Below are 25,737 nucleotides of genomic sequence, written 5' to 3'. Positions count from 1 at the left end.
ATCGGGTATTTATAATAAATGCCAACATTTATTAAGATTATCATAATATTATTGTTTTATAATCAAAATTTCAATTTATTGATAAAATAACAGTAAAAATATTAGCATGATGTAAAACTTATGTCCACTAATAACATGCTGATTCGTTTATTATCGTTGTAAAAAGTTAAAAAAACATGTAAAAAGGACTATATTATATTATTATGTATTTAATCTATTAGTTATGTTTGTTATGTAATTTTGATAAACTCATAAAATTTTTTAATGATTTTATTTTATTCAAAAGAAAAAAATAAATGTCTGTTAAACAAATAATAATATTAGTTTTCCACGTATTTTTCATTTTGATTAAAGGATAAAAAATAAAAAATTGTGTAATAAAATTAGTTAAGTATTATGAAATATGATATTGAAACAATATTGTTTTTAATTTTATATTAATTTAAAAATTATGCATTATTTATAGAAAATTATACATAGGTTGGCATTGAATTATATTATATTTTATAAGTATATGTAATATACAATATACATTTACAATCATATAGCAAATAGTATAGTTTTTTAGCCATATATTCAAACATACAATTACATTAATAATATGACTGAATATTGTCAGTTATTTTATAACTCCCAATACATAAATCATTCAAAATTAAAATAATAAACTTGTATTTTGTAGTATTGAGAAAATTATAATATTGTATAATATAATATTATACAAATAAGATAATAGTATTATATCGATGAATAATAAAATACGAATTTTATAAAGAAGATACTATTAGTGATTACTGATTACTGATTAAACTAGGTTGTAAGACACATAATCTTAGCAAAAACTTAACAGTGCTTGTAAGGATAGAGTGGTTGTAATTAATAGTGTTGAGCCCGCATGGACATTATTGTCAGCATGATTTATATTGGAGCTTTTATTTAGAAATTGGAGCGTTTAAAAAGAAATACATTTCTTATATTATGTTATAAGAGTTTCATCAATTATTTTCTAAAGTATAATATTAATTGAATTCATTTTTTTTAGTGAAATTTAAATATTTAATCTATTCTGTGGCTCATTATTGATGTAATGCTATTTTTAAATAAATATATTTTGTTTTAAAAACCTTTTTAATAATTATATTATATTTATTATTTATATATAATACGTAGTTATCAGATTCTGACAAATTGTATGATTTGGAAATGTGTTTTATTATTATTATTATTTCATTATCAAGCAAATATAATTTAATTTTACATTTTAATTTATTATATCGTTATTGAGTAAGCATATTTTGATTTTTATACTTATAAAATCGTTTTATTTGGTTAAAGTTTATTAAGTATCCTTTCACATAAACCGCATTTCTATAGGTTTACTGGTTTGAACAGTTAGGTGTTGATTTTGTATGCTGCATCGAATATTACGTACCAAAATTGGTTTATACATTTTGTATATATAAATTATAAAGTTCTCAGATTTTTATTTGTATATACATTAAATACGAAACTTTAAATGTAGTTAGGTTAAAATTGCTTAAGATTAACAAAAAAAAAAAAAAAAGGAGAAAAGGAAGGTTTGTAATAACTTTGCAATCTGCCTAATTTCAAACTAGAATTTAGTTTAACAGTTTTAACTAACATTAGTTTTGTAGTATAATGTAGCTTTTAGTTTGAAAATGTACATATTTAAATAATTCATGATTATTTATACATACACGTATATATATATTTTATTAATCTTGAAAAAACAATAGACCCATTTGAAAATATTCAAAATTATGTAGGTATTAATATTGTTTTTTTTTTTTTTTGTTACTCATAAGTAATTAGTAATTACATCAAATATATTCCCGTCTAAATTAAATTTCTTATAAATATTTTGTATTATGGGAAAATTAGGTATTAAGATATAAGACAAAAAATTACATGTTTCAATTACGTTTCTTATGAGAACGCTACATACACATTTTTTTTCTCCGTATTATGAACATATGACATGGTTAATTTGTATTCAATAGTATCAATTTTGTATTGTTAGCTTTAATAGTAGAGTTAATTGTCTTATTATTTAAGTGAGAGGCAAGGAAGTTATCTGTGCTTAAGCGTTGACTTTTTCCGATACTTCAATTTTTATGCAAGACATGACTATTGCAGTTAAAAATGATCATCATATCTAACTTAAAAGTTGAAATACAAATATAAAACAGATATTACCTATATTAATGTTTTTACTTTCAATATCAACAAGTGGTCAATTCACACTAAAAAAGCTAATAATACAGAATTTGGCATTATACTGAATGCATATTTGGTGTGTTGTATGTTTATAAGATGGAAACAAAAAATGAGTAGCATCCAGTTCTTAATATCCTAATATTTTTAAGTCATGAAAAGAATATAATACTTTTAGAATATAGGTATCAAAGTACAAAAATCTACGTTTCAATTGAATAGTAGTGCATACCAAAATAAAAAAATTTGGTTTTATGTTAAAATGATTTTAACATACCATTACCTTGCATGAAATATTATAAAAACGTAGTTTATATTTTCAATATGAATCTTTTTTGAATATGCAGTAGACAAATATGCAGAAAATATTTTTAGAAACTAAATAAATTATTTAAAATATATAAGTAGTATTAATCAATCTACATAGTAATTATACATCTTAAAAACATAATGTGATATACTAGTAAGGTATTTTAAAAGTATTTTCCGTTAAACATAAACTATTCAGAAGTTAATTTTCTTTCAATGAGCTCAAAACAGAATATAACTTCTTAGCACAAATCTTATGGGATAATTATTAACTGATTATAGGTAATTGTTGTAACTTACTCTTCCAGAATGATTAATACAAGTGAATAACTTTAGACATTTCTCAATTTTAATATATATATATATATATGTGTGTATTCACATAAGTTCCTAGATTTATTATTTTATAGTTAAATGTGACTTACATTTCTCTCGATAATTTATTGTCCTTACATTATTAAAAATGGTGACGAAACTTTTTTATTCAATACTGTCTGATATAATACAATTTATATTGTAATATTCATAAGACTATAAAACGTATTTTATTACAAAACTCATAAATATATATGAAGTACCTACCTAACTATTCTAAAAATTTAAACTTAAAATTGTATAAAAGTATATGATGGATTAAAAACCATTCAAATACAAAAAGTATTGGATTCAGTATTACGAAGAAGTGCAAGTACTCAAAACTATTCTTAAATATTTAAATTTAATGTAACAATACACATTTTCAATTGAATATTTGGAAAATTAAATTTCTATGATGTATACAATAGTGAACATTTTGATAGAGGACCTTCTGTATTTATTTGTGTTCCCGTTATAGTAAAAAATATTTATTGTAATTTTGTGGACTTGTTTATTTAAATTATCAATAATTATCTATTACTATAATATTGTATTAGTGATATACTGATGTATTAATATATTATTAATTATTACGTTTATTCAATTGTCAATTGATCCCTGTTTAATGTTCATAGTTTAAATCATCCGCATGTGTCCGTTTTTTATCGTTTGGAATGTACCTTGTACCTATTATATAAGTTTTAGATTGAATTTTGTTTTTATTTATTATGTGTTTTATATTTTTCTTTAAATATTTTTTCAAAAACTTTTATGAGGCCATCTTAAAGAATTGAAGTTAAATCTGAGTATTACTTTGAAAAGGTCATTAGATTTTATTTTATTTTTTAAATTTTTGTATTATTTTTTATATTTATTAAATAAATACATTTTGAGTGTAAAAAAATACTGTGCCTATGATTCTTAAAAATAAACTAACAAATTGAACACATCTAACATTTAAAAAATAATTGTATTTAAATGATAGTTTAAAAAATTAAGTGACAAACGTCCTAAAAAAAAGAAATAGAATCCCACTTTATAAAAAACATTTATTAGTTATTACAACTATTTTTTACAATCGGTATAAGGGCATACATATAATATTAATGTTACTCATAAATATTAAATATTATGTGAGTATATAATGATATAGTTAAAGTTAATTTCAAGATACCTATGTAACGACTTGTTAATCGTATGCATAAAAATAAATATTAAGAAACTCTATGTTGAAATATCTTATTATGTTACAGTTAAATAATTTAAACTTTATATTAAATATATTTCATTCGACATTATAGGGTCTTACGTTTCTAAGCAATATGAGCTGTGAATAATACATTACTTCATGACTTATAAATTGTCAAACTCATAAATCATTTGAACAGTAATATTATTAGTACCTTGTTTTACGGACAATAAATTATAATATAAGTTAATGGCGTAATCTAAATCACACGTATAGAAGCTAGTTGATAAATTAATTTAACTTTTACACAAGAGTTAAGACCAACACTTTTGAAGATTTTAAAAATTAATAATTTTAATAAACATATAAACACCCTACTTAATATTAATATCAGTACTATTTTATGATATCTACTAAAAATATTTTGTTTATTTGAATTAATATAAAGTAAGTATGGTATTTATCGTTTAAAAATCAACACAGCACTTTAAATATAAATATACAATAATAATTTGAAATATAGAAAAAATACTCACTACGATAATCCGATTTTTAAATGACAGAATAAGATTTGGTGGCACTTCGTCCAATGCACATGATTTTAGTATTGGCTGGAATCTGCCATCGCCATTTATTTCTAAAAAACAATAATTATCATCTGTAGATTAAAATAATATGTTATTTCAACTTGTTTTTTAATTCAATTCAATAAGATAATTTCATTGAATGATAATATATGTTTTTAATTGTAGTTATAGTTTCAAACATTTAAAATACGAATATTATGTATGTTAACAAAATTATTTATTTTAAAAACATGTATACCTACCTAATAATAACCATTAAATTTTACTATAGTTAAATTAATACTTAATAGAAATTACATCTATAATTACTTGATATATGTATACTACATTTTCTTCCACGTGTTCTAATTTATAGCGATTGATATACAATTCTTAGCAATTCTCTTTACAATTCAATTAGCCTTACTACATTCATAATTAAATAGGCCATCAAGTGAGTTTATTTTTAACAATTACATTTTATGTAGGTATATATTTTTTTATTTATTCAAATAACACTAAATTTAAATACTTATGATTTGTATGATCAATAAGCCATAAACTTAATTGAAGTTAAAAAATGTCTATATATTACTTATTGTTTAAATTACAAAAACTAGTTAAAAAGTTTTGAATGAACCTTATGCCATACAGTACCTAAGTTATTTTAATAGACGTGTTAAATTTTAATTCAATCATAAATCGTTGCATACGAAATACGGTTATGAAAATTTAAGAGTTAGTCTCTACTTCTAATACATTAATATATTGTATGAGTATAACTAACTAACTAAAAGATTCAAAAATATCAAATATAATAATAAAAAGGAAAAGGTTATTGATTAAATCTGTAGTCATCTAAGATGTTATAAAAAAGAAAATCATCTAAAATTGTAAATTTTTCTAATGGAATACTCAATGCATTTTCCAAGGAAAAAAATATTTTTAGCGAAATATTTAAATACTTGTAAAAAATAACTTACTTATACTATCATATATACGAATACGGAAAAACACAAAAAAAAGAGGCAAGTAGCAAGTATATATCACTCTGCTTTACAGTAGGTATGGAGTCACTGTAATGGGTGTGTTAAATTTTAATTCAATAATATATCATTGTATAAACGCTTCTAAACGGATACGGTTTGTTAGCATATATCACTAAAAAATACCGAAGAAAACTGGTGTTACCTAAACTTTGTTATTTTTTTCTGGCTATTTTAAAAAAAATATTAGAAATTTTCAACCAAAAGTTACTCCCAGAGTTTTATTATATCGCACATAGAATCTAAAAACATTCATAATAATATTATTAACAAATTATGAGTATCTTCTATTATAGACCAATTTTATAGTAATATTATTAATCTGTTGATTAAAAACTAACAAAATTAATAATGGTTAAAATCAAAACAATTTATTTAAAGAACAACAGCTTGGATAATTCCAATAAACTGTCACATTGCCCGGTTAAAAAAATAATAATATGATATTTGGTACATTAGTACAATTTATTATGCGTAATATAACTATTATTATTTATTACTACTGTTTTTTTTTTTTATTTCTTTTTTTTTTGTGGAAGGTATAACAATTTAAAAATAAGGCTGCTTAGTTTTCCACCTCGAAAATCGATCCAATCGTGAATAATAATAACAATAATATTATATTATTATATTAATATTATGTGATAATCGTTGGACGTTTTCAGTGATGATTACTCAGGGAATAATCGTTGGCGTTACCTAATCTGACCTCATTGTCAATGATATTCCACCGTCGTGATAATTCGCTTCTTTGGTTTAGCATGAAACTGAAGTCGGTTTTGGTGGTTGGAAGATCACTTGGGATTAGCAACGTTTACCAACCGCGGCAACGTTTCAGATCACGTAGTTCATTGTCACAAATAATTGGGTTATCTATCTTCAAAGGACTAAGTCGCGATTGGCGAACCAAATGATCGACCGCACTCCTTTGCATGAACAGTCACAGAGCCATAAAGTTAACTATTAAAATCGATGTCACTCGATTTTAAAGGTTAAAACCTTTCAAAATTAATACATTTTTAAAATGTATGTTTATACATTTCCATTAGAGAATGCTATAATTGTATACTACGAAATGGTTGATCGTGCGTCGTCGAGCATTTGATTTGTATTTTTATATTTTTTTAATCAAATAGTTTTTTTTATACACAAGATTTTCCATAATTTTGGCTTACGATAGTTATAAAACAACTTGAACGTTGACTAATAAATTAAAAAAAATTTATTTTTAGTTTAAATTTTTATGAAATCCAAAATTCACTCGTAAAATATCGATTCACTACCAAATAGTTTTAGATTTTTATTGTAGTAAAAATTTTTAGTCATAGAAATTTGAAATATACACCAATTGTTTAAACTAGCATTCTCTGTACATGATTTAATTTTAGGGTATTCTGGTCATTAAAACATAATCCATATTTTTCACCACCCAAATTAAAATATAATATATTTTATACATTATATTCTAGGCTGACAAACCATCACCGTTCAGAATCGTTTTTAGTATACAATTATACCTATCATTGGATTCAAATTTAATACATCTATTATAGTGACCTACAGTACAGATTGTTACTCACTTGATCACTCTTATTTTTTTTTTTTTTTTTTGTGTAAACAATAAGTTGTCATTAAAATGTTTTAAATTTTCAACTTTCAGGTTTTAAATAGAAAATTGGATCTAGTTTGTACATTAAAAAGTCTTAGTATTTTTTTATTTTATCGGGAAAAACAAACAAAAAAATTAAAAAACGGACATTTTTATGCAAAACCAAATTTCGACTAAATTGATTTTTTTATTTTACTATAATTCAATAACAAAATAACTATAGAAATATTAAATTTTCACCAAGTATTTATATTATCATTGTATATGTATGATACAATTTTTTTTTATATACATATATATATTATACAAAGCAATTAAAGAATTATTTTACTTTTAAGTTTTAATTTTACGATAAATTGATATAATTTTTGCCATAAATAATGCATAATATTATAATATTATATTATACTATAAACGTTAATTAAATAATATCTAACTGCTATTAAATAGGTATATTGAAATTATTACAATGTAATAATGGTTATAAATATATTACCACTACAATATTATATTATGTTCAACGCATTATTAACTGATATATTTTTTTCTGATCATAAATATTTACAAGTATTTATGACCATATTATTTATGTGAATGTTTTCCTTAATGTTTGGTTTATTTATTTAGTGTTATCAAATTGTTATTCAATTTAGAAACTCCTTACTCTATATCACTGTGTAAATAGTAAATATAATCAAGATTTGAGAGTTTTAAATAAAATTGTGCCCTTTCAAAATAACCTGAAGCATTACCAGTGCAATAAATGATGAAATAGAAAAGTAATAGGTACTTTTAATTATTATTTACATAATTGAAAATCGAAAATGTGATACTAAATATAAATAAGTAAAAATAAAAATAAAATAAAAGACTAACTCCTAACTCAATAATTTACTTTATTCAAACGACAAATAATTTAATATTCTATATTTTAAAAATCAAAAACCAGACATCAATGAAATCTTTCTCATTTTATTTGTTTTTCGAGAATCAACATGCCATTAATTTAAAAAAAAAAGTATTAATATTTAAATAACTAACAAATATTCACAAATTTGATAATTTTTTTTATATGCGTTCATTAATATTAAAATTGTAATAAATAATATTTTATAATGCTCGAGAAGAGTTAATTATAAATATTGTTGAATATTTCCTATACAAATTAATATCAGTATTTATGTCACGTTTGTGGTTTGTACATCGCAGAATTCCACAAAAAACTTAATTTAAATATTTAAAACATAATATATTATATCCAATTTTATTAAAGTATACTAATTCTAAGAAGAAAATTATGTACTAATATTTCAATAGTACCTTATCGTCTTCATATTTACACTATTTTATATTACACATTTTTTTTTTAACATCAGACTTGATTGGTTGCAAGAGTTTATAACAAACAAATGCATTATTAGCTTATAATTATAAACGATTAAATCGTAATGTATAACATATATGTTACGGAAAGTCTTTAAATAGTCTTGTATTATTTAAGATAAATATATATAAATGACATAATGTATAGCATCACATTGTGGTTCCACATTGTTTACAGCTTATAACAAGAGCCCTTCCGATTATGACAATTGAACACGTTATATTATATAATGAGAAGTAGAGACTAGAGAGACAAGTTATAGTACCTCTTGATACAATATTAACAAACTATAAGTATGCCTACGGAGAAACGCAATTAGCCAATTATGCCATTCGTATATAGTAGGTAAACCAGTATGAGTGTAATGTATAATGGTGAAATATATTGGCATTCAGTGTTGTAAGTAAATGAAAAATAACGTTTACACACAAGAATTTGTTAAAATTTAATTTATAGTAAATGTCTTACTTTTCACTTGTTTATTACCTAATTTGAACGAATTTAAATTTAAACATTTTAAAATTAACGAAAGTGTAAGTACACTACTTATACCTAACTACAGGTTTGTTATTTAATTTCAAATTTCATGTAATTAAATATTTACAAAATTGGTAAATAATCATAAAAGCTAAACTTCTAAGTATGCTAAACATTATATACTTATCTTATATCTATAATACAAACAATTATAGTATATTTTTATTTTTCAGTGTTATATAATATTACCATATGACCAAAAGAAAAAAAAAGTAATAAAATATAGGTAACTGATAAGAATTGAAAATATAAAAATATCATTTTAGATAAAGCATCTGTATGTTTGTTCCAAATCTAGTAAGAACTGGAGATGAAGCACAATAGTTCCTCTTAATTTATTTTCTAATATAATTTAATTTTGACATAAATAAAATTCAAGCATTTGTTATAATTTTCATACTCTATAAACTAGTTAAGATAAGTACCTGCAAAATTATAACTCTGCACATAATGATTAAACGTATTTTTAAATCATCATAAATATCAATTACTTACAAAATATAATATATTGAATCAATTGCATATACTTCGATCACAACATATTATAATGTGAAAATTATGGAGGAGAGTACAAAAGTCGCAATATAAGAGTGACTTTTAAGAATTAATAGTGAGTACTAAACTTTTTTAGTTTGCGTACATATACATAATAAGCGCATACCTACATGAATAAGATTTTAATTATTATAATAATTAGACGAGGAGTAACCATTGTTTTATTGAGGTGTAACAAAAACGACCAAAATTTTAAAAGCTTCGGTATACCACTGATCAGTTTGTGAATGGAAGAGAATAGTATAGAAAAGGAAATAGTTTATTTTTCCTAATGGATATTAAAACGAAGACGAACAAACTATAATAATACATATGTATATATAAACATATTGTATTAAATGTATACGGACCTTGGCACAGGGGACCAACCCATTGACCCGAAACACATTTTATCTTGCAGATCCTGGACGGAGTTTCAGCCTCCGCTGAGGATGACGACGCCACCGACACCGACCCCTTGCCGGAAGGGGATGGCAGGCGTGCTGGGAATTTCACTTCAGACAATGTTGAAAAGTCCGGCGACATGCCCGACCGTGGAACAACTCTAGTGCCATTCAGCGTGAGTCCGGGTGAAGGACAACCACCACGATCGGCTAAAAAAAAAAAATTACAAGTTAATGACCACAACTTCCTGTTCAAAAAGATTCATTTTAATGGTTTTTGAAAAATTAAATTTATTCAAATTACCTATTTAAAAGTAAACAATTTACAAAATATCCCACATGCCTCTACTGTTATTGCCATCGCGTGAATACATAATTATAAAATTGTAAAAATTAGGAAAAACACGCTCACTTAAATTTATCAAATATCGGTATACGGTGGTTATAGAATTAAAACATCTAGTTATCACAAACATTTTAAATCATATTATTGGACATCGCATTATCATTTTTAGTTTAATTTTCTCTAACAGTAAATATCTAAGATTAAAGCATTAAAATTATTATAAAATTAAAAAAAACTATAAATAACTTTTAAAAACTAAATTTCTTTCAAAAAAGATATGTTAAAGTCTATAGATAAAATTCTTGTATATACATATACTCAAATAAGAGTAACTTCAGTCGGCAATCAATTTTTGTCTATTCCAAAAGTTAGATCACACTCAGTAGCAAATAAAGATATTTTATATTACCGGGAATTTCTATCAAGGGCAGAGTGAAGGATCGCTGACCACTAAATAAATAATGTGATGGCGTTGAGGTTAGGGTATATGGATGCCTGTAAATACAATTCGAATTAGAACCTATCGAAAAAATCCCGATTTCCCTACAGGCCTATTCGCCTTTTCATACCAATCGATTAAATCAGTTTTTATCGACTTTCGTCGTTAGCTTTCATATCCGATAGTTCACCATGGCCGAACTATGGTAAACCATAATTTACCATGTAAATTAGCAAAATACAAGTAAACTAACCATGTAAATTAATACTGGAATCGTTATCATTTTTAATCCAAATGATTTTCGATCATAGTTTTTAACACACAACAATTTTATTTTTACATTTATAATGTTACCTATAATAATGATTGTAATTCAATTTAAAAATAATAAATTATGTTTGTAAGCATACATCATGAACTCGCCATTGCCAGTAGTGTACTATATAGTGCTGCTTTAATCTATGTATCCGGTCATAACATAAGTAGACTAATACAAATATAAACTATTTCAAAACAAAAATGTGTAGTTGTTCTATATTATACTAATTAAATATTTACAAAAAACCTATAGATGCCGTATACTAAAAAATCTTATACAAAATAAAATATTTTAAAATTGTCTATATTTCATTGATTTTTCTGAGTTATAGATTTTATCAATGAATATTCGTTTTATTTTAACATGAATATGTACTATTCGTAGAAAGTGCATTATTGTGTTATGTACTTGGTGAACATTTTACCAAATTAATTTTCAATTTAAAGGTGAACATAAATGATTTGATGTCTTTATTATAGCTTTACGATTATCTACCGAAGGATTTAGTGTTGAAAGTGTATTAGTAAAAAGATTATAAATTTATTATTCAATTTTTATATTATATTAAATTATATTCGTTAAAGCTAAAACTTTAAAATAAAAAATAATATTGTTTTTTAATATTTTCAACCATATAATATTAGCTTATAAATACACAAAAACTTGAAAACACATAGAATTTCCATTTATTTTTATGAATATTTAAGATTAAATAAATAATAATATAATCTGTAAAGTGTAAACTTTTAAGATTTATATTTGTAGTTCCAATAACAATAATAATACATTGGAGAAATAAATTATTAAATGTGTTAAAATCTAAAAAAGTTATAATGAAATAAAAAAATTGAACCATTAATTATCAAATAACTATTCATAAACGTAGTTAATTGTTTAAATAAAAAATTCACCTTCAAATGATAAATTAAAACTTTGTGTTTAAAACAATTATACAAAACAGTTGTAAAAATGTACTGTGTTAGTATTAACTATCTCTTGTTAAAGGTTACAATAAATTGCGTTTCGTGTCGTTTTATATTAAAATTTAATGCAGTAAGATATTTTAATGAAAAAAAAAATAAAAATAAAAAAGTGCTTTCTTTACGTGTGAAAATGAGATTAATAATCATATTTATTATTAAGACCACGCAATAGTGTGTAGTTAAACACAACTGATGAATTAATTACAGAAAATATGAAATTATAAGCTACGAGTTACATAGACTTTTGAAATTAATTTTCAACAATATAGTTTTAATTTTATTTATACCAGTTGACTGTTTTACGAGTTATAATTTACCAACATAATATTTAGTCCTTGAGTCAAATAATTGAAAAACATGAGCTTGTAATGTATATATACTTTAATTTTTACATTAGTTTTGTTTTTAATTAATTCTACATAAATATTAATTCAAAAAATTATGAGTTCAACTCAAAATATATACTATAAAAGTTTAAAAGTGATCCACATTGAACAAAACTATAAAAGATACAAATATTAACTTTCATTGAAATACGTTGTTTTAAGTTTCCAATAACATTATAATATTATTACAAGAAAATTGAATGTACATTTTTAATATACAACAAAAATATACTCAAACGAAATTGGAATCAATAAATATAGAAAAAACATAAACATTATATAATAAATGATATGATAAGTTGAAATTATTACAATTGGAATATTAAAGGGTATTTTTCCAAGATAGGTATATTATTATATTTGGTTATCGGGTAATATCTTATTTTTAAAATACAAGTTTAAATGGTAAAATGTAAAAGATCTTTTGGATGACTGACTATTGATGCTTGATTTGATGAAGATTAATACTAATTTATATTAATAAATAAGACATTTAATTTAAACATGCCTTTAAATAATAATCATACGATAGATAGAAAAATGTTTATTAAAATAGTTAAAGCAAAATATTTGTTTTCTCTCTCAAAACATTTGTGTAAAGTAAACCCATTTTTATAATTTCAGAATAAAATCACCAATTATAAAAATCATAGAAAATAATATTTTTTGATACTTTTACTTATCGGTTTTATGTTTTATTATGATTTTATTTTATTTTTAACTTTAAAAACTAGTATGTGTATAATATATATTAGGTATAAATATAAACCTCAAATTATTTTTCTATAATGTTTTTATGATAAAATAATTTACTTTAAAACTACTCAGTAACATAAAATAAAATAAATATTTAGGGTGAGAGTATTCTGTCTGTTGTACGTGTGTTAGAAAGTAAAACAAAATGTAAGCTGGCATTCCCTTAGTTGCATACCAACTATCGCGTCTTATTTTCTTCACATGGATATGTTTTTAAAAAAATAGTTTTACCCGTTATTAATTTTATCAATCAATAGCATACATTATTATAGTATTGAGTAAATATTAATTCACTGTATTTAATAGTATTAAATAATGATTCCTATCAATGGCACAAAATATGCACTTAATAAATTGTAAACAAAACATTTTCAGATAGATACATCTATGATACCTAAGTCATGTAAACTATGTTTATTGAAAAAATATCAATTTTTTTTTATTATTTTAGTTTTTTTAATATAAATAAAACTAAATATGTAATATTTTTAGTTGTAGTACAGTGATGAAGCGTATCTAATGTTTAGACAAAAGAAAAACGTTTTAAAAACAAAAAGAACTTTTTATATTTTGAAGAAACCCATGTCACGTGCTATACAGTAAATATATTGCCAAGGCCACTGCGTAATGGAGAAATGACAAGTGGTTAAAACAAAGTAAGTCGAACTCGCTGTTCAGTAAAGTCTGTCGCAAAAGGTTTCCACATGGTGTATTCCTGGTCGTTTAGAAGCTATATAGATTTAAATAAACAATACAAATTGTATCAACTGACTTTGGTGAAGGGTGGCGAGTTTGTATTCGTTTTTAATTCGTATGCTTGTCTCTCCGTCAGTTAGAATAAACTACTATATAGAGTGTCATTGCAGCCGTCATAGAGTTTTAGCTTGTTTTTTAAGTGTTTAATATTATCTAATGAAATGTATTGAAATTAACATCTATTTAATTCTCACTAATAAGTATCACAATTGAAGTAAAACGTGTCAAATATCTATAGACCAAAGTAAACATTTTTGTAAATATATTTTTGTTATTCCATTCTGCGTACTTTTTAGGTAAAATATATTAGTAATACACTCTTAAACTAAATGTAAATAATTAGGGTTTTTATTTTTGTAAATAAGTAAATACAAACAAGGTTAATTAAAAATAAAGGGCTCTAAAAAAAAATAAAAATACATACATAGAATGTCTCATGAGGATTTACTAATTTAAAGTGGTGGGTTAATGGAGATTGTATGACTCTCATCATTTTAAATCTTTATTGTTGGGCATGCTATAAATAATTATACTTTACATCCATACTAATTAAAACACACATTTCACAAAATACACGTAATTTGTGAAATTGTTTGTTATTATTATCAATTATACAAAATTGATCAAAATTTTTTCTCTAAATCACATAACTACACAATGTAATTTAAATACCTAATTTGTATAAAAAGGACAGTATTCAACTATGTATTGTATTAAGAAGTTAACTTTATCATTTACGTCATCCAAATGGTGATAAGTGATAATTTAATTTTTAATAACAATACTCAAGCTTAATAAATAATGATATTACTTACATGAAAATTGATTTTTATTTTTTCAATAAAATTCTAAACATTATTATATTGATAACCGAAGATTGCCTTAAATAATAAAAAATTGTCAAGACATGTGTATTTGGAACGAAACAATAATTTACTAGTATTTTAAATGAAAATAGTAGACTAAAAAATTATCTGTATAACTTAGGTTAATTTCAATTTTTATTTATTCCTACTATGTTTGAATAAAATTTACTACTTATCCTTTAAATGAAGCATTTATACTAATTAATAACTAATTTAGATACAATACCACATACTATTAAGTTAAGAAAGGATTGATCCATTTTATAAAGTTGGCAATAATAATTTATGATACAGATGTAGCATATTTCATATAACATTAAAATTTATAATACGGCTTAAATGTAACAATAACATAAATATATAATACGTGATGTACTTTTTACTAGCAATTTATTAATTTTGTGATAAATTGTTCATGGTTTCAGAATACATTTCATGTTTTATTTATTTTTCATTATATACATTTTTTTTTATTTTAAAAATATTACCATCACTCTTCTTGTTTTATATAATAGAATTTCAAATAAACATTTGATTTTTACATTATGTAGGAACACAGCTTTTTCATATAGGTACATTCATTTCGCATACTACTTTTCTGTAAATTTATAAGTATTGCAATCTCGTCATTGAACGTTGAAAAAATAATATTGACTAATTATATAAGTATTGGTTTGCGTTTATTTAATCTAAAACTATGGAATGTAAACATTTTATCAATATATATCATTATATATATTAATATTTGTATTGATCTTTTAAAGTTTAAATACTTAAATAATATAGCATGAAAGTATTAAATTGAAATTAGAAATTTACATTGTTAAAGTTGAATTTTCATAAAAATAAAAAGTTAACTATAAATCTAGGATTTATCTGCAGATCATAGACTGAGAGTCTAAGTAAGATTGATAATTCAGAAAATTACAGAAAGATTCAACGTTTCGGCCCCTTAACATATTTATATTGTTATTATATTTAAATGATTCGTATTTCTCTTATACGCATCGTATCTTGTTAAATACTTTCAAACATATTTTCTAAAACAGTTTTGAGCTTCATCATAATTTAGTCCATAAACCCAGTCTTGTAGATCAAAATTTTATTGTCCAATAATAGAATCAGTGGTATTTTAAATAAATACAAAATCAGGTCGTCATCGAAAAAGAAAAATTCAATAAAATTATTTTAATCAAATAATAAGGGGTAGTCATTCTATACCTAATCAACAAGATTTTCTGGAAACTAATAACAATTAAACAGATATATTTGAATAATATACTATCAATATATAAGATATAGGTACCTAAGTACCTAAATAATAATTTTTTTTCAAATTTTAACGTTTTTAAATATCTATACATATATTTTCATTTATAAATTTATTTCAAAATTACTGATATTGTTTTTAAAATTTTTAATTGAATGACAGTATATATTTTTAATTTAATTTTCCAAGCGAATATTTTTCTGACAATTTTTTATGTCTCAAAATCAAATTTTAAACGAGTAATTATTCATTATAGTTATAAATATAATCTTAGTGCAACTCGACATATCCACTCATACAAACTTTAAATACCTACTCATATCTAATTAACTAAGGCTAAATTGTTCTAAATTAGTATATTAAGATCTGTGCCATTTAAATATTATAATAGTATGTAATAAAGTAAATAATGAGATTATATAATTCGATTTAAGATTATCAGAGGTCAAAAAAAATCTCTTGTCCTTTGATAATCTTTGTCAGATTTTACACAGTTGTATTTTGTAATTAATACATATTTAATAATTAATAACGAAACAAACAAATACTAACACAGCCTACATGGAAAATGATTAGACCTTAAACCATCACTTTTCATTATTGAATTTAATGACACAAAAATTATTATTAAACATAATGCCGTATCTATACAAAAATAGTTATTTATTTTATTCTATAAAATATGCTTTAAGTACTCATTCATCAATATTAATAATTACTGATGCATGAAGGTGTTTACTGTAATAATTCTTGGAGACGCTTATATTATGTGTATATGTGTAAAAATGTACATAAATATAAATAAGTACATCGATTTATATAATATATATATTTTTTGTATAAATATTATATACTAAATTCCTTCATTATACATATTATGTCAAAAATCGTTTCATATAGTAATACATCCCAGAGCTTTAATACTCTTGGATATGGGTGTGGCCACTTGGTTCTAAATATAAGTAATGGGTATTGGACATACAATAAATATTGATAAAAAGTGGCATTTTTTTATTGAATTTTCAGTGTTTTTATAAATTAATTTAAAACAATATTTTTCAACAAACACATTAGGTTTTAATGTTAATAAAAAAATATTGCATATAAATTTATTTTTTTAATCCATTTGTTCACAATTTAATAGAGATAGTTATGATTCATTGAACATCTTACAATTCTAACATTTACAGTAACAAATTAAAATTTGATTAATTGCATCTTAAATACACGTATATATTTACACCCTAGCAATAATAATAAAATAAAGTTAGGGTTTATTGTTAAAGAATAATCAGTATAAGAAATTATTTTACACTTCTCTGTGCTTATTTACTCAAAAGCATTTTTTATAAATGAATTTGATTTGTTTTATGAATATTATAGCTGTATGCCTGTATAACCTAATTTCGAATCGAAAAAAATGAAAAATATAAAAAACCATAGGTATATTACGACTTTAGTGTACCTCAGCGGCTCAGCTCACAGACATATCGGCGTCAATGTACTGATTCGACCAATATTGGCAATCCGCCTGTAGAAAATAGAATAATATAGCACTTAGAATATTTTTTAATGTGATGGAAATGACTCTAGAGTGTATAAACGCTTTTCTGATATCCTTAAGAACAATCTCTGAAATATTCGTAAAAGTTGGTCGAGTATTTTTCAAATATATAAATAATAAACATATATTAAATTTTATGTACAGGTATAATCTATATAACCTATGTAGTATGTATAGATTATATTATAAAAGTCAGTTGTATTTCTATAACCATTGGCATCAATATATACATAAAAAAATTCAATTTTTGAGAGTCAAAACGAAATTCCCGTGTGATCTACCCAACATGTATTACTTTTGTATTGAAAAACAAAGTTTTAAAAACTCCCCGAGTCTCAATAAATATGTGTACAAAATTTATCGGATATTAATAAACTATCTTTTTTATTTAATAGGTATTAAATATATATATATTATATATTCATTTACATTATACAGTTATTTACCTAATGTGTGAAAATTTTATAAATTCTAATTTATTTTTGAATTTGAGTTATTCATGGTGGATATTTATAATTGTAAATGTTAGCTATTAAATTGTAATATAGGTTGATGAAGGTTCATTTATCAAAACTTATGTAAGGTATAATTATAAAAGTTTTAATATCAATGTGTATATAATATATATTAAATATATTATGTGAACGAATTAGTTACATTGAATAATAAATATTTATTGGATTGTGACAATTTAAATCTATCGTCATCAAATTTGACAGCCAATAAATGATAAAATTGAACTAAACTAATTTCAATAGGGACGTAATCCTTTTATAATAAATGAAAACTGTTTTTATGAGAATACAAATTTAGTTTAACTCAGTGAACTATTTAAAACTCTGAATGATATTTTTTAATAATTATTTTAAAGTTAATTGCCTATAAATATAATATTCTATTTTAAACTTGTCAATATAAAATGATTTTTTTGTATTTTTTTTTAACAATTTTTCACGTTCTTAATGATTATATTGTAAACTAATTTGTCTTTCATAATATTTATTTTTTTGAAGGTAAAACTACATTTAATAAAAATTGGAGCTCAAGAAAAATATAATACAAGTAATTTAGTACCTTGTATGGCTATTGTTATAATTGTATTTATATATTATACAATTATTCAATATTGAATATTAAATCTAAAAATTATGAATACTGAGTTATCTTTTAATACTCTAAATTATATTTATAAAAGTAATGATTTCTTCGAAAAATTGTTGTACATCATTAATCTCTCAAAATTGTTAATTGTTACATTTTGTACTCCTATCATATAGTTATGTCTATATTTTCTTTATTATCTTCAATAATAAATAAAACTAATAACAATTAAGTATTAATGTTTATTATTGCAAGAATAATAGTTTTTACTTATTGCAGATAGAATAAAATATTTTACAAGAAAACTCAACTTGATCCTCATATTAATTAGAATAAAGCTAACATTTTTAAACTGAATATTTTGAATAAAATATAACAACCATTATTTCAATTCCTCATGCCACAATTATCTTTTTCAATTATAAGTGGGTACATTTTTATTTTTAGGCATACAACATTAATAACTTTGTCACTTTTCTCTCTGTATTATTTTTACTAATGAAGATAGATTTACCTATTTCATCAATAAATAATCAATACAATATGTTATACCCAAAAAACTTATAACTTCTACTAACATAATTCAAAACACAATTATTAATTATGTATTAAGATATGATGCATAATAATTTATTAAAAATAAAAAAAAATATTGAACTTAAAATTACTATAATGATAACAAATAAGTAGCTAGAATTCGTTTAGTTATAATTTATATAAACTAATTACTACATAGTATTAACATTATTAAATTAGTTAAATTATACTTAGAATTTAGAATAAAAAAATTCTGTATGGATCAGAATTGTATTAAATGGTTAAAATATTAAATTTAATTATTATTCAATATATAGTGCGCATCTATAACTTATTACTGATATACAGTTGGATTAATAATATTCATTATTACATAGTATATAAACCGATTTTGTTAGTAATAACACACATTTTTTTCTTCCAAACCATGGACATAATAGTATAAATAAATAGACTACAGCTAGAAGAAAAAAAACATAAAGTATTAATTGAATGAGATGAGAAGAAAGAAGAAGAATTGTTGTAAGATAAATGAACATACACTTTAACATAACTATTTCTCCTACTCAACTGCTTATTTGTTCGTATGTCGCAACATATAATTTTTATCATTCTATTTCGCTCATAGTTTTAGTTCTGCAAGAGACTAAAGAGAAAGATAGAGCACTGAAGAATTATACAAATATATTTTTCAAAAGTACCTGTATAATAATTTGTGTTATTGAACAATGATCATTCTGATTTTTTGTACGTACTACCTACACATCACTAGACACTTAAATCCAAAGATAATATTATTTAAAGAAACTAGCCAATTTTATATTAGACGAATATTTCGTTTTTAGATTATTGTGTTAATTCATTATAAACTGTTAGCCTATGTCTAATATGTTTTGATACCTTATATTTTTATTCCTGTATCGTATTTACTTATTGCGCCATTAAGTACAGATTGTAAGTTAAAATTTTCATATAAAAAAAAAAAAATTATTGTGTTAAAAGGTGTGTATTTTTTTTTATTTGAAATAAAGTAGTTCAAAATTCAAAAAATATATTACTGCTAAAAATAAAAACATAACTATTTTATAAATATAATAATATAATTTTTTAAATATTTTAACGTAAATAAAAATTTAAAAAATAACAAATATAAGTAAATAAAATAAAATATTAAGTAAAATATAAAAATATATTTGGAAATAAATTATATCATACTTAATCTATGTCTTAAATCGTAATATTAATTTAATATCTCATTTATCAGCTAATCTTAAATTATTAAGAATTATTATTTACATAATATGTAGGTATATTGATACGAAATATACACAACTTGCAATCATTTTAATTAATATACTATTTAAACTATAAAATACTTAATTAATCATTGGCGTTTAAAATTTAACCAAAAATAATTGTTTTTAGAGTAAAATGGTTTAAATAAATCTAACGACATTTTGTATAAATACTGAAGCATGTTCTTAAAATAAAACAATACAAATAATATCCCCACCGGTACGCTGATTAACTTTTTTCCCTCTGTGTCATCATCCACATTAGTCCTTATTAAAGGATCAAAAGTTGCACAAACATATTTTATCTTATCTTTACACCTCGTTATCTATACCGAGTTTATCTTCATTTGTGATTTATAACACTGCCACTGTTCATAGTCAATGGTAAATAAACTAGTAGGTACTTTCCAGTCCTGGTAGCTGTATGTATATTGTTTAATTAAAAAGTAAAAACTTTAATTAAATCTAACAGGACTGATAATAGGATTTGTGTTTTCACATCGTACGGTTGAACACACTACTATGGTGATGATAACTAAAGTAGATTCAACGGAAGTTTTTTAATTTTTCATCTATATCATAAAAATAATTTAAAAACTTTGTCAATAAATTTATATTTATTTTAAATTCGATTCGTGCGTCTGTTTTTAAATACTATATAAAATAAATTATTAGCGATCTATGAAGAAATTGGGAAAAATAATATGTAACTTTCTACAAAATTATTAAAATCATTATTATGAGATACTTAACACAATTTTAAAATTGGAAAAATGTAAATGCGATATTATAAATTATTAATAGTTTAATTTAATACAGTTTTTAAAAGTAAGTACATTTATTTTTCAAATTATTTCAAAGAAAGATATTTGAATGATCGTAATGTAAAATTGAAAAAGGTTAGTAAACTAGGTAACGCTCTGCTGTATAGTAGTTATCGAGTGTACCTCAGACATAGATAAGGTCATTATAATTTAGTGTGTTAAATTTGAATGCAATAATAGGAAAAATGATTGTAAATGAACAGAAATGATTTTTCAGCCTAGGAATTAAGATATATATTTTTCAATAGTTGCTGAAAAAGATGGTTTATATTTTAATGTCCTAAATATCTCAATTAAATTATGTAAAGAAAATCCCAATTTAAACAACTGGTGAAAGTTTCATGTATCTACGACTTATACTTTTTGAATAAAAACAAATATTTAAAATCGTTCAGGATACCTATCTAAATCGTTTTCGTTAAGCGATTTCGTAAAAATTTAAAATACAGACGATCATAGAAATTTTTTCCATAATGACGCTTCGAGCTTTTTCCATAGTTATTTAAAGGAAAACGTATGGAAAACTTTGTGTTGAATTTTGTAACTTAAGGTATAAATACTAAATTTTTTTATAAATTTTCAACTACAAAAATTTTAACTTTAAATGCTTATAAAAAAAAATTGTGACCAACTATTTTTGATTTTTTTTTTTAACTACAATAAGAACAACATAAAAGAAAGGTAGATATTATATTTTAAGTTTTTTTGATATCCAAAAAAAAAAAAATACTTACAAATGTCAGTTGTCCAGTGAATAGTTCAAAATAAAGTCAAAATATTTTGAAAATTTAACAGCATATATTATGTATTATGTATATAACAATAATATAATACTAATATAAAAATTTGGTTAAAATTTCAAGTATTTACAATGATTCGTTTTTAAGTTACAACTATAGGTATATAAAAAAATCGATTTAATAGAAAACTAGGTTTGCTTAAAAATTCCTACTTTTCCGTCACTTTTTTTTGCTTTTTTCCAATTTTTTTGAAAACTGCTGAACTCTTACTTTTGACTTCTATAATATACCCAAGGGTGTTAAATTTGCCTTCGGAAACCACCCCTGAAGTTTTAAATTGAAGCATTAGTTCGACAAATTATGGTGTACACGGACACAACAAAAAAACAAACATCATAGTAGAATCAATACCTACCTACATTCATCACTCCGTTCAGAATCTAATAAAGTCATATATTTATATATTTACTGTATAGTGTATACCTTATACTTATACAATTATCAATTTATTGTAATATCCTAATTATTCCATTTTTTCTTTTTTTTAATAAATGATAAATCATTCTCTTTCTATACATTTTATTTATTAGATTTAAAAATATTAAAAAAATTATATTGAGTTTCAAAATGTTTCAAATAAATATTTTTTTTTATTACTGGTTTTTAAAATGATGACAATAATAATTGCAATCAAATTAATAATTATACTAATAAAACATAATTTTAAACAAATAAATGCTATACAATTTTCCAATATCCAAGATAATTCTCAAATAGTAACTAACAAAATATGATTATCGAAAAGTATAACAGATTAATAAAGTTTATTATTTAAGTAACATTAATTACTATACACATTAAAAACCCGTTAATACGTAATTCAGAAGACAAGAAAACTAAAGTCGTATAAAACAAAATTGAATATTTTTTCACGAGTTTTAAAGGTACTCATACAATTGTATACATATTTTAGTATTGATTTTTATAACCAAAATCATGTTAAACTAAGTGTTACGAATAACTGAAAATTATATCTGACACAAATTTGAATATTGTTTGTTTATTCTCTATAAAATCACTAATTTAAAAAAATGTAATTTACAATAACAATTTGTTAGTGAATAAGACAATGTGTGTAATTAAAGGCCATTTTCTGTTTTCGTTAACCCCTCTTCCTTTTTGTCTTGGATCGATTTGTTATGTACAAACTACAGAAGATTTTTTTTTTTGTATGAGTGTGTATAAAGTTAAAAGCACCGGAACATGAGGGAGGAAGTTATCACTTAAGTATCCTTACTTTTCCAGTTCTTTCCCCTATATCTACGGCATCTTCTTTCGCCATAAACTCGAAACAAGTAATAACACACTGTGCGATGTTTTTGCATCGTTAACAAATTCTAAATATAGCTTTTCTACTAAAAATTCTTTTTTGTAAATATTACAACATCAATTCACCAACCTACATATGTAACAATAATTTATTCTGAAAACTTTTTTTCTTTTTTAAAAAAAAAGTGTGTGAGATTACACTAGATAAAAGTATAATAATTCATAAAATTGAAAAAATAAGACCTAACCTATAAAATACTTAAAATAATAATGGACAGTGGAAAATATATTTAAATTTATTATCAAAATATAATTAAACGAAAATATTATTTTTCTCTAAAATTTTTTAGATTTTATTATTACTAAATTACATTGAATCAATGCATAAAAAACAATTTCTTTTTTTTTTCTAAAAATAAAAATATTTAAGTTAAAATATTTATAAACGTATTATTTACTGTAATTTTAATATATACAATTTATTATACTACCTAGTTTTATATATATTATTTATCAATATATCTTATGAAAATTTAAAACAATATCTGAGACTTTAAATTGCAATTGAATATTAGTTGAAGTTCTATTTTATAAACTTTATAAGCTTTATAACTTGAAAAAATATTTTTGCGAGTTTGAAGATTTTATTTAATTGGAAAAATTCTAAAACTACTCACAAAATATATAATACCCAACTAAAGAAATAATATATCCATTATAAATTTTAATTTTTTCTATACTTAAATTAAAAGACATAATCATTAACAGGAAAAATTAAATGTAATTTGTACGTATTATATTTTAACCAATTTTTGATAATTTGTAATATACAATATTCGATTATATTATTATAATTATTTATCCATTTAGGATAGATTAAATTTTAGAACATTAAAATTCTAAATTTTAGATATGAATCAATAATTAAAATTCTAATATATTATTATATATAAATAGTAGAATACTTAAAATACTGACTAGATTTAAAAGTTTTAAGAAGTTCTTTAATATAAAATAAAAATATACTTAGGTATTCTTATATAATTAATTTGAGTTAAACCGTACTTTAAATTACTGTTACTGAATAGTTTTATTAGTATTAATAGTATTATAGTATTACTTAATTGATATATCTAATACAAAAAGGTGGTAAGTTTCTGTAAAAATAAGAATTTAATTTGAATCATTCTAAATATTTTTATTATTATTATTTTTTTATGTTGAAATAAAAAATAATTCTTAAATATATGAAGTGTAGGTAGTAACAAGATAACAAATACGAATACTTTATTTTACTATTGTTATTTATATTAATGTACCTACTTGTATATTTAGGCTATCTCGATTTCGAATTATTTGTACCCTTAAAACAAATATACTACACAGTTTAGAAAAAGTGTTTTTCCAAACATGAGTAAACTTTAAACATCAATATTATTTTATTCACTATAGAAGTTAATTAATTTGATTTTGAATAACCGTAACTATTGATACCAATACCAATACAATACCTCAAATAAAACTAGACACAATTTTAAATGTTTAAAAGATAATTTTATAATTACTAATCTAGCATTCTACTTTTTGTTTTGATAACTGTGTATCTAACGGTTAAAAAACAAAAAACGTTTTGTATTACAATACTACATACAAAATAAAATATGGTAGAAACAATTTGACAGGTATTTAATTTTTTTTTTTTTTTTAAGAATAATCCATATTTGATTTTTATAAAGCGCTGATATTAAATGTATTCTTTTAAGAATCAACAATCTGTATTTTACTGACACTCCATTACGTTTGTTTATATCCAGCCAGAGAATATCTATAACTTGAAGGTGTTTTCAACTTCTAAAGATGTAAAAGTGTTTACCGGTCCTTAGGGATATGGCAGTTTATTTTACATGCAGAAGTAATTTAATGTAATATAAGGTAAACACGACAAAAAGCCTTTGTACCATTAAGGCTTACTATCAGCCACTTTTATTTTCAATAAAAGCAGACAACAAAAGGCACTATGTAATGTTCAAATCTCCAGACGTAAATTTAAAAAAAT

General features: G+C 22.6%; 1 protein-coding gene across 1 annotated transcript in view; it reads right to left on the bottom strand.

Annotated features, from left to right (window-relative positions):
- Positions 1 to 25,737, bottom strand: part of LOC114128976 (locomotion-related protein Hikaru genki) — a 121,314-nt gene that overhangs the window by 79,759 nt on the left and 15,818 nt on the right. The window contains exons 2-3 of the mRNA XM_027993592.2: positions 10,138 to 10,380; positions 4,627 to 4,727 (exon numbers count right to left, since the gene is read on the bottom strand). Of these exons, the coding sequence (XP_027849393.2) occupies positions 4,627 to 4,727; positions 10,138 to 10,380 (344 nt within the window). The remainder of the gene's footprint in view (positions 1 to 4,626; positions 4,728 to 10,137; positions 10,381 to 25,737) is intronic.

The sequence above is a fragment of the Aphis gossypii genome, chromosome 3 (genome assembly GCF_020184175.1).
Source record: "Aphis gossypii isolate Hap1 chromosome 3, ASM2018417v2, whole genome shotgun sequence".
Classification (NCBI taxonomy): Eukaryota; Metazoa; Arthropoda; class Insecta; order Hemiptera; family Aphididae; genus Aphis; species Aphis gossypii.
Note: the sequence above shows the minus strand (reverse complement) of the source record. Positions and strands in the feature narration are given on the sequence as shown.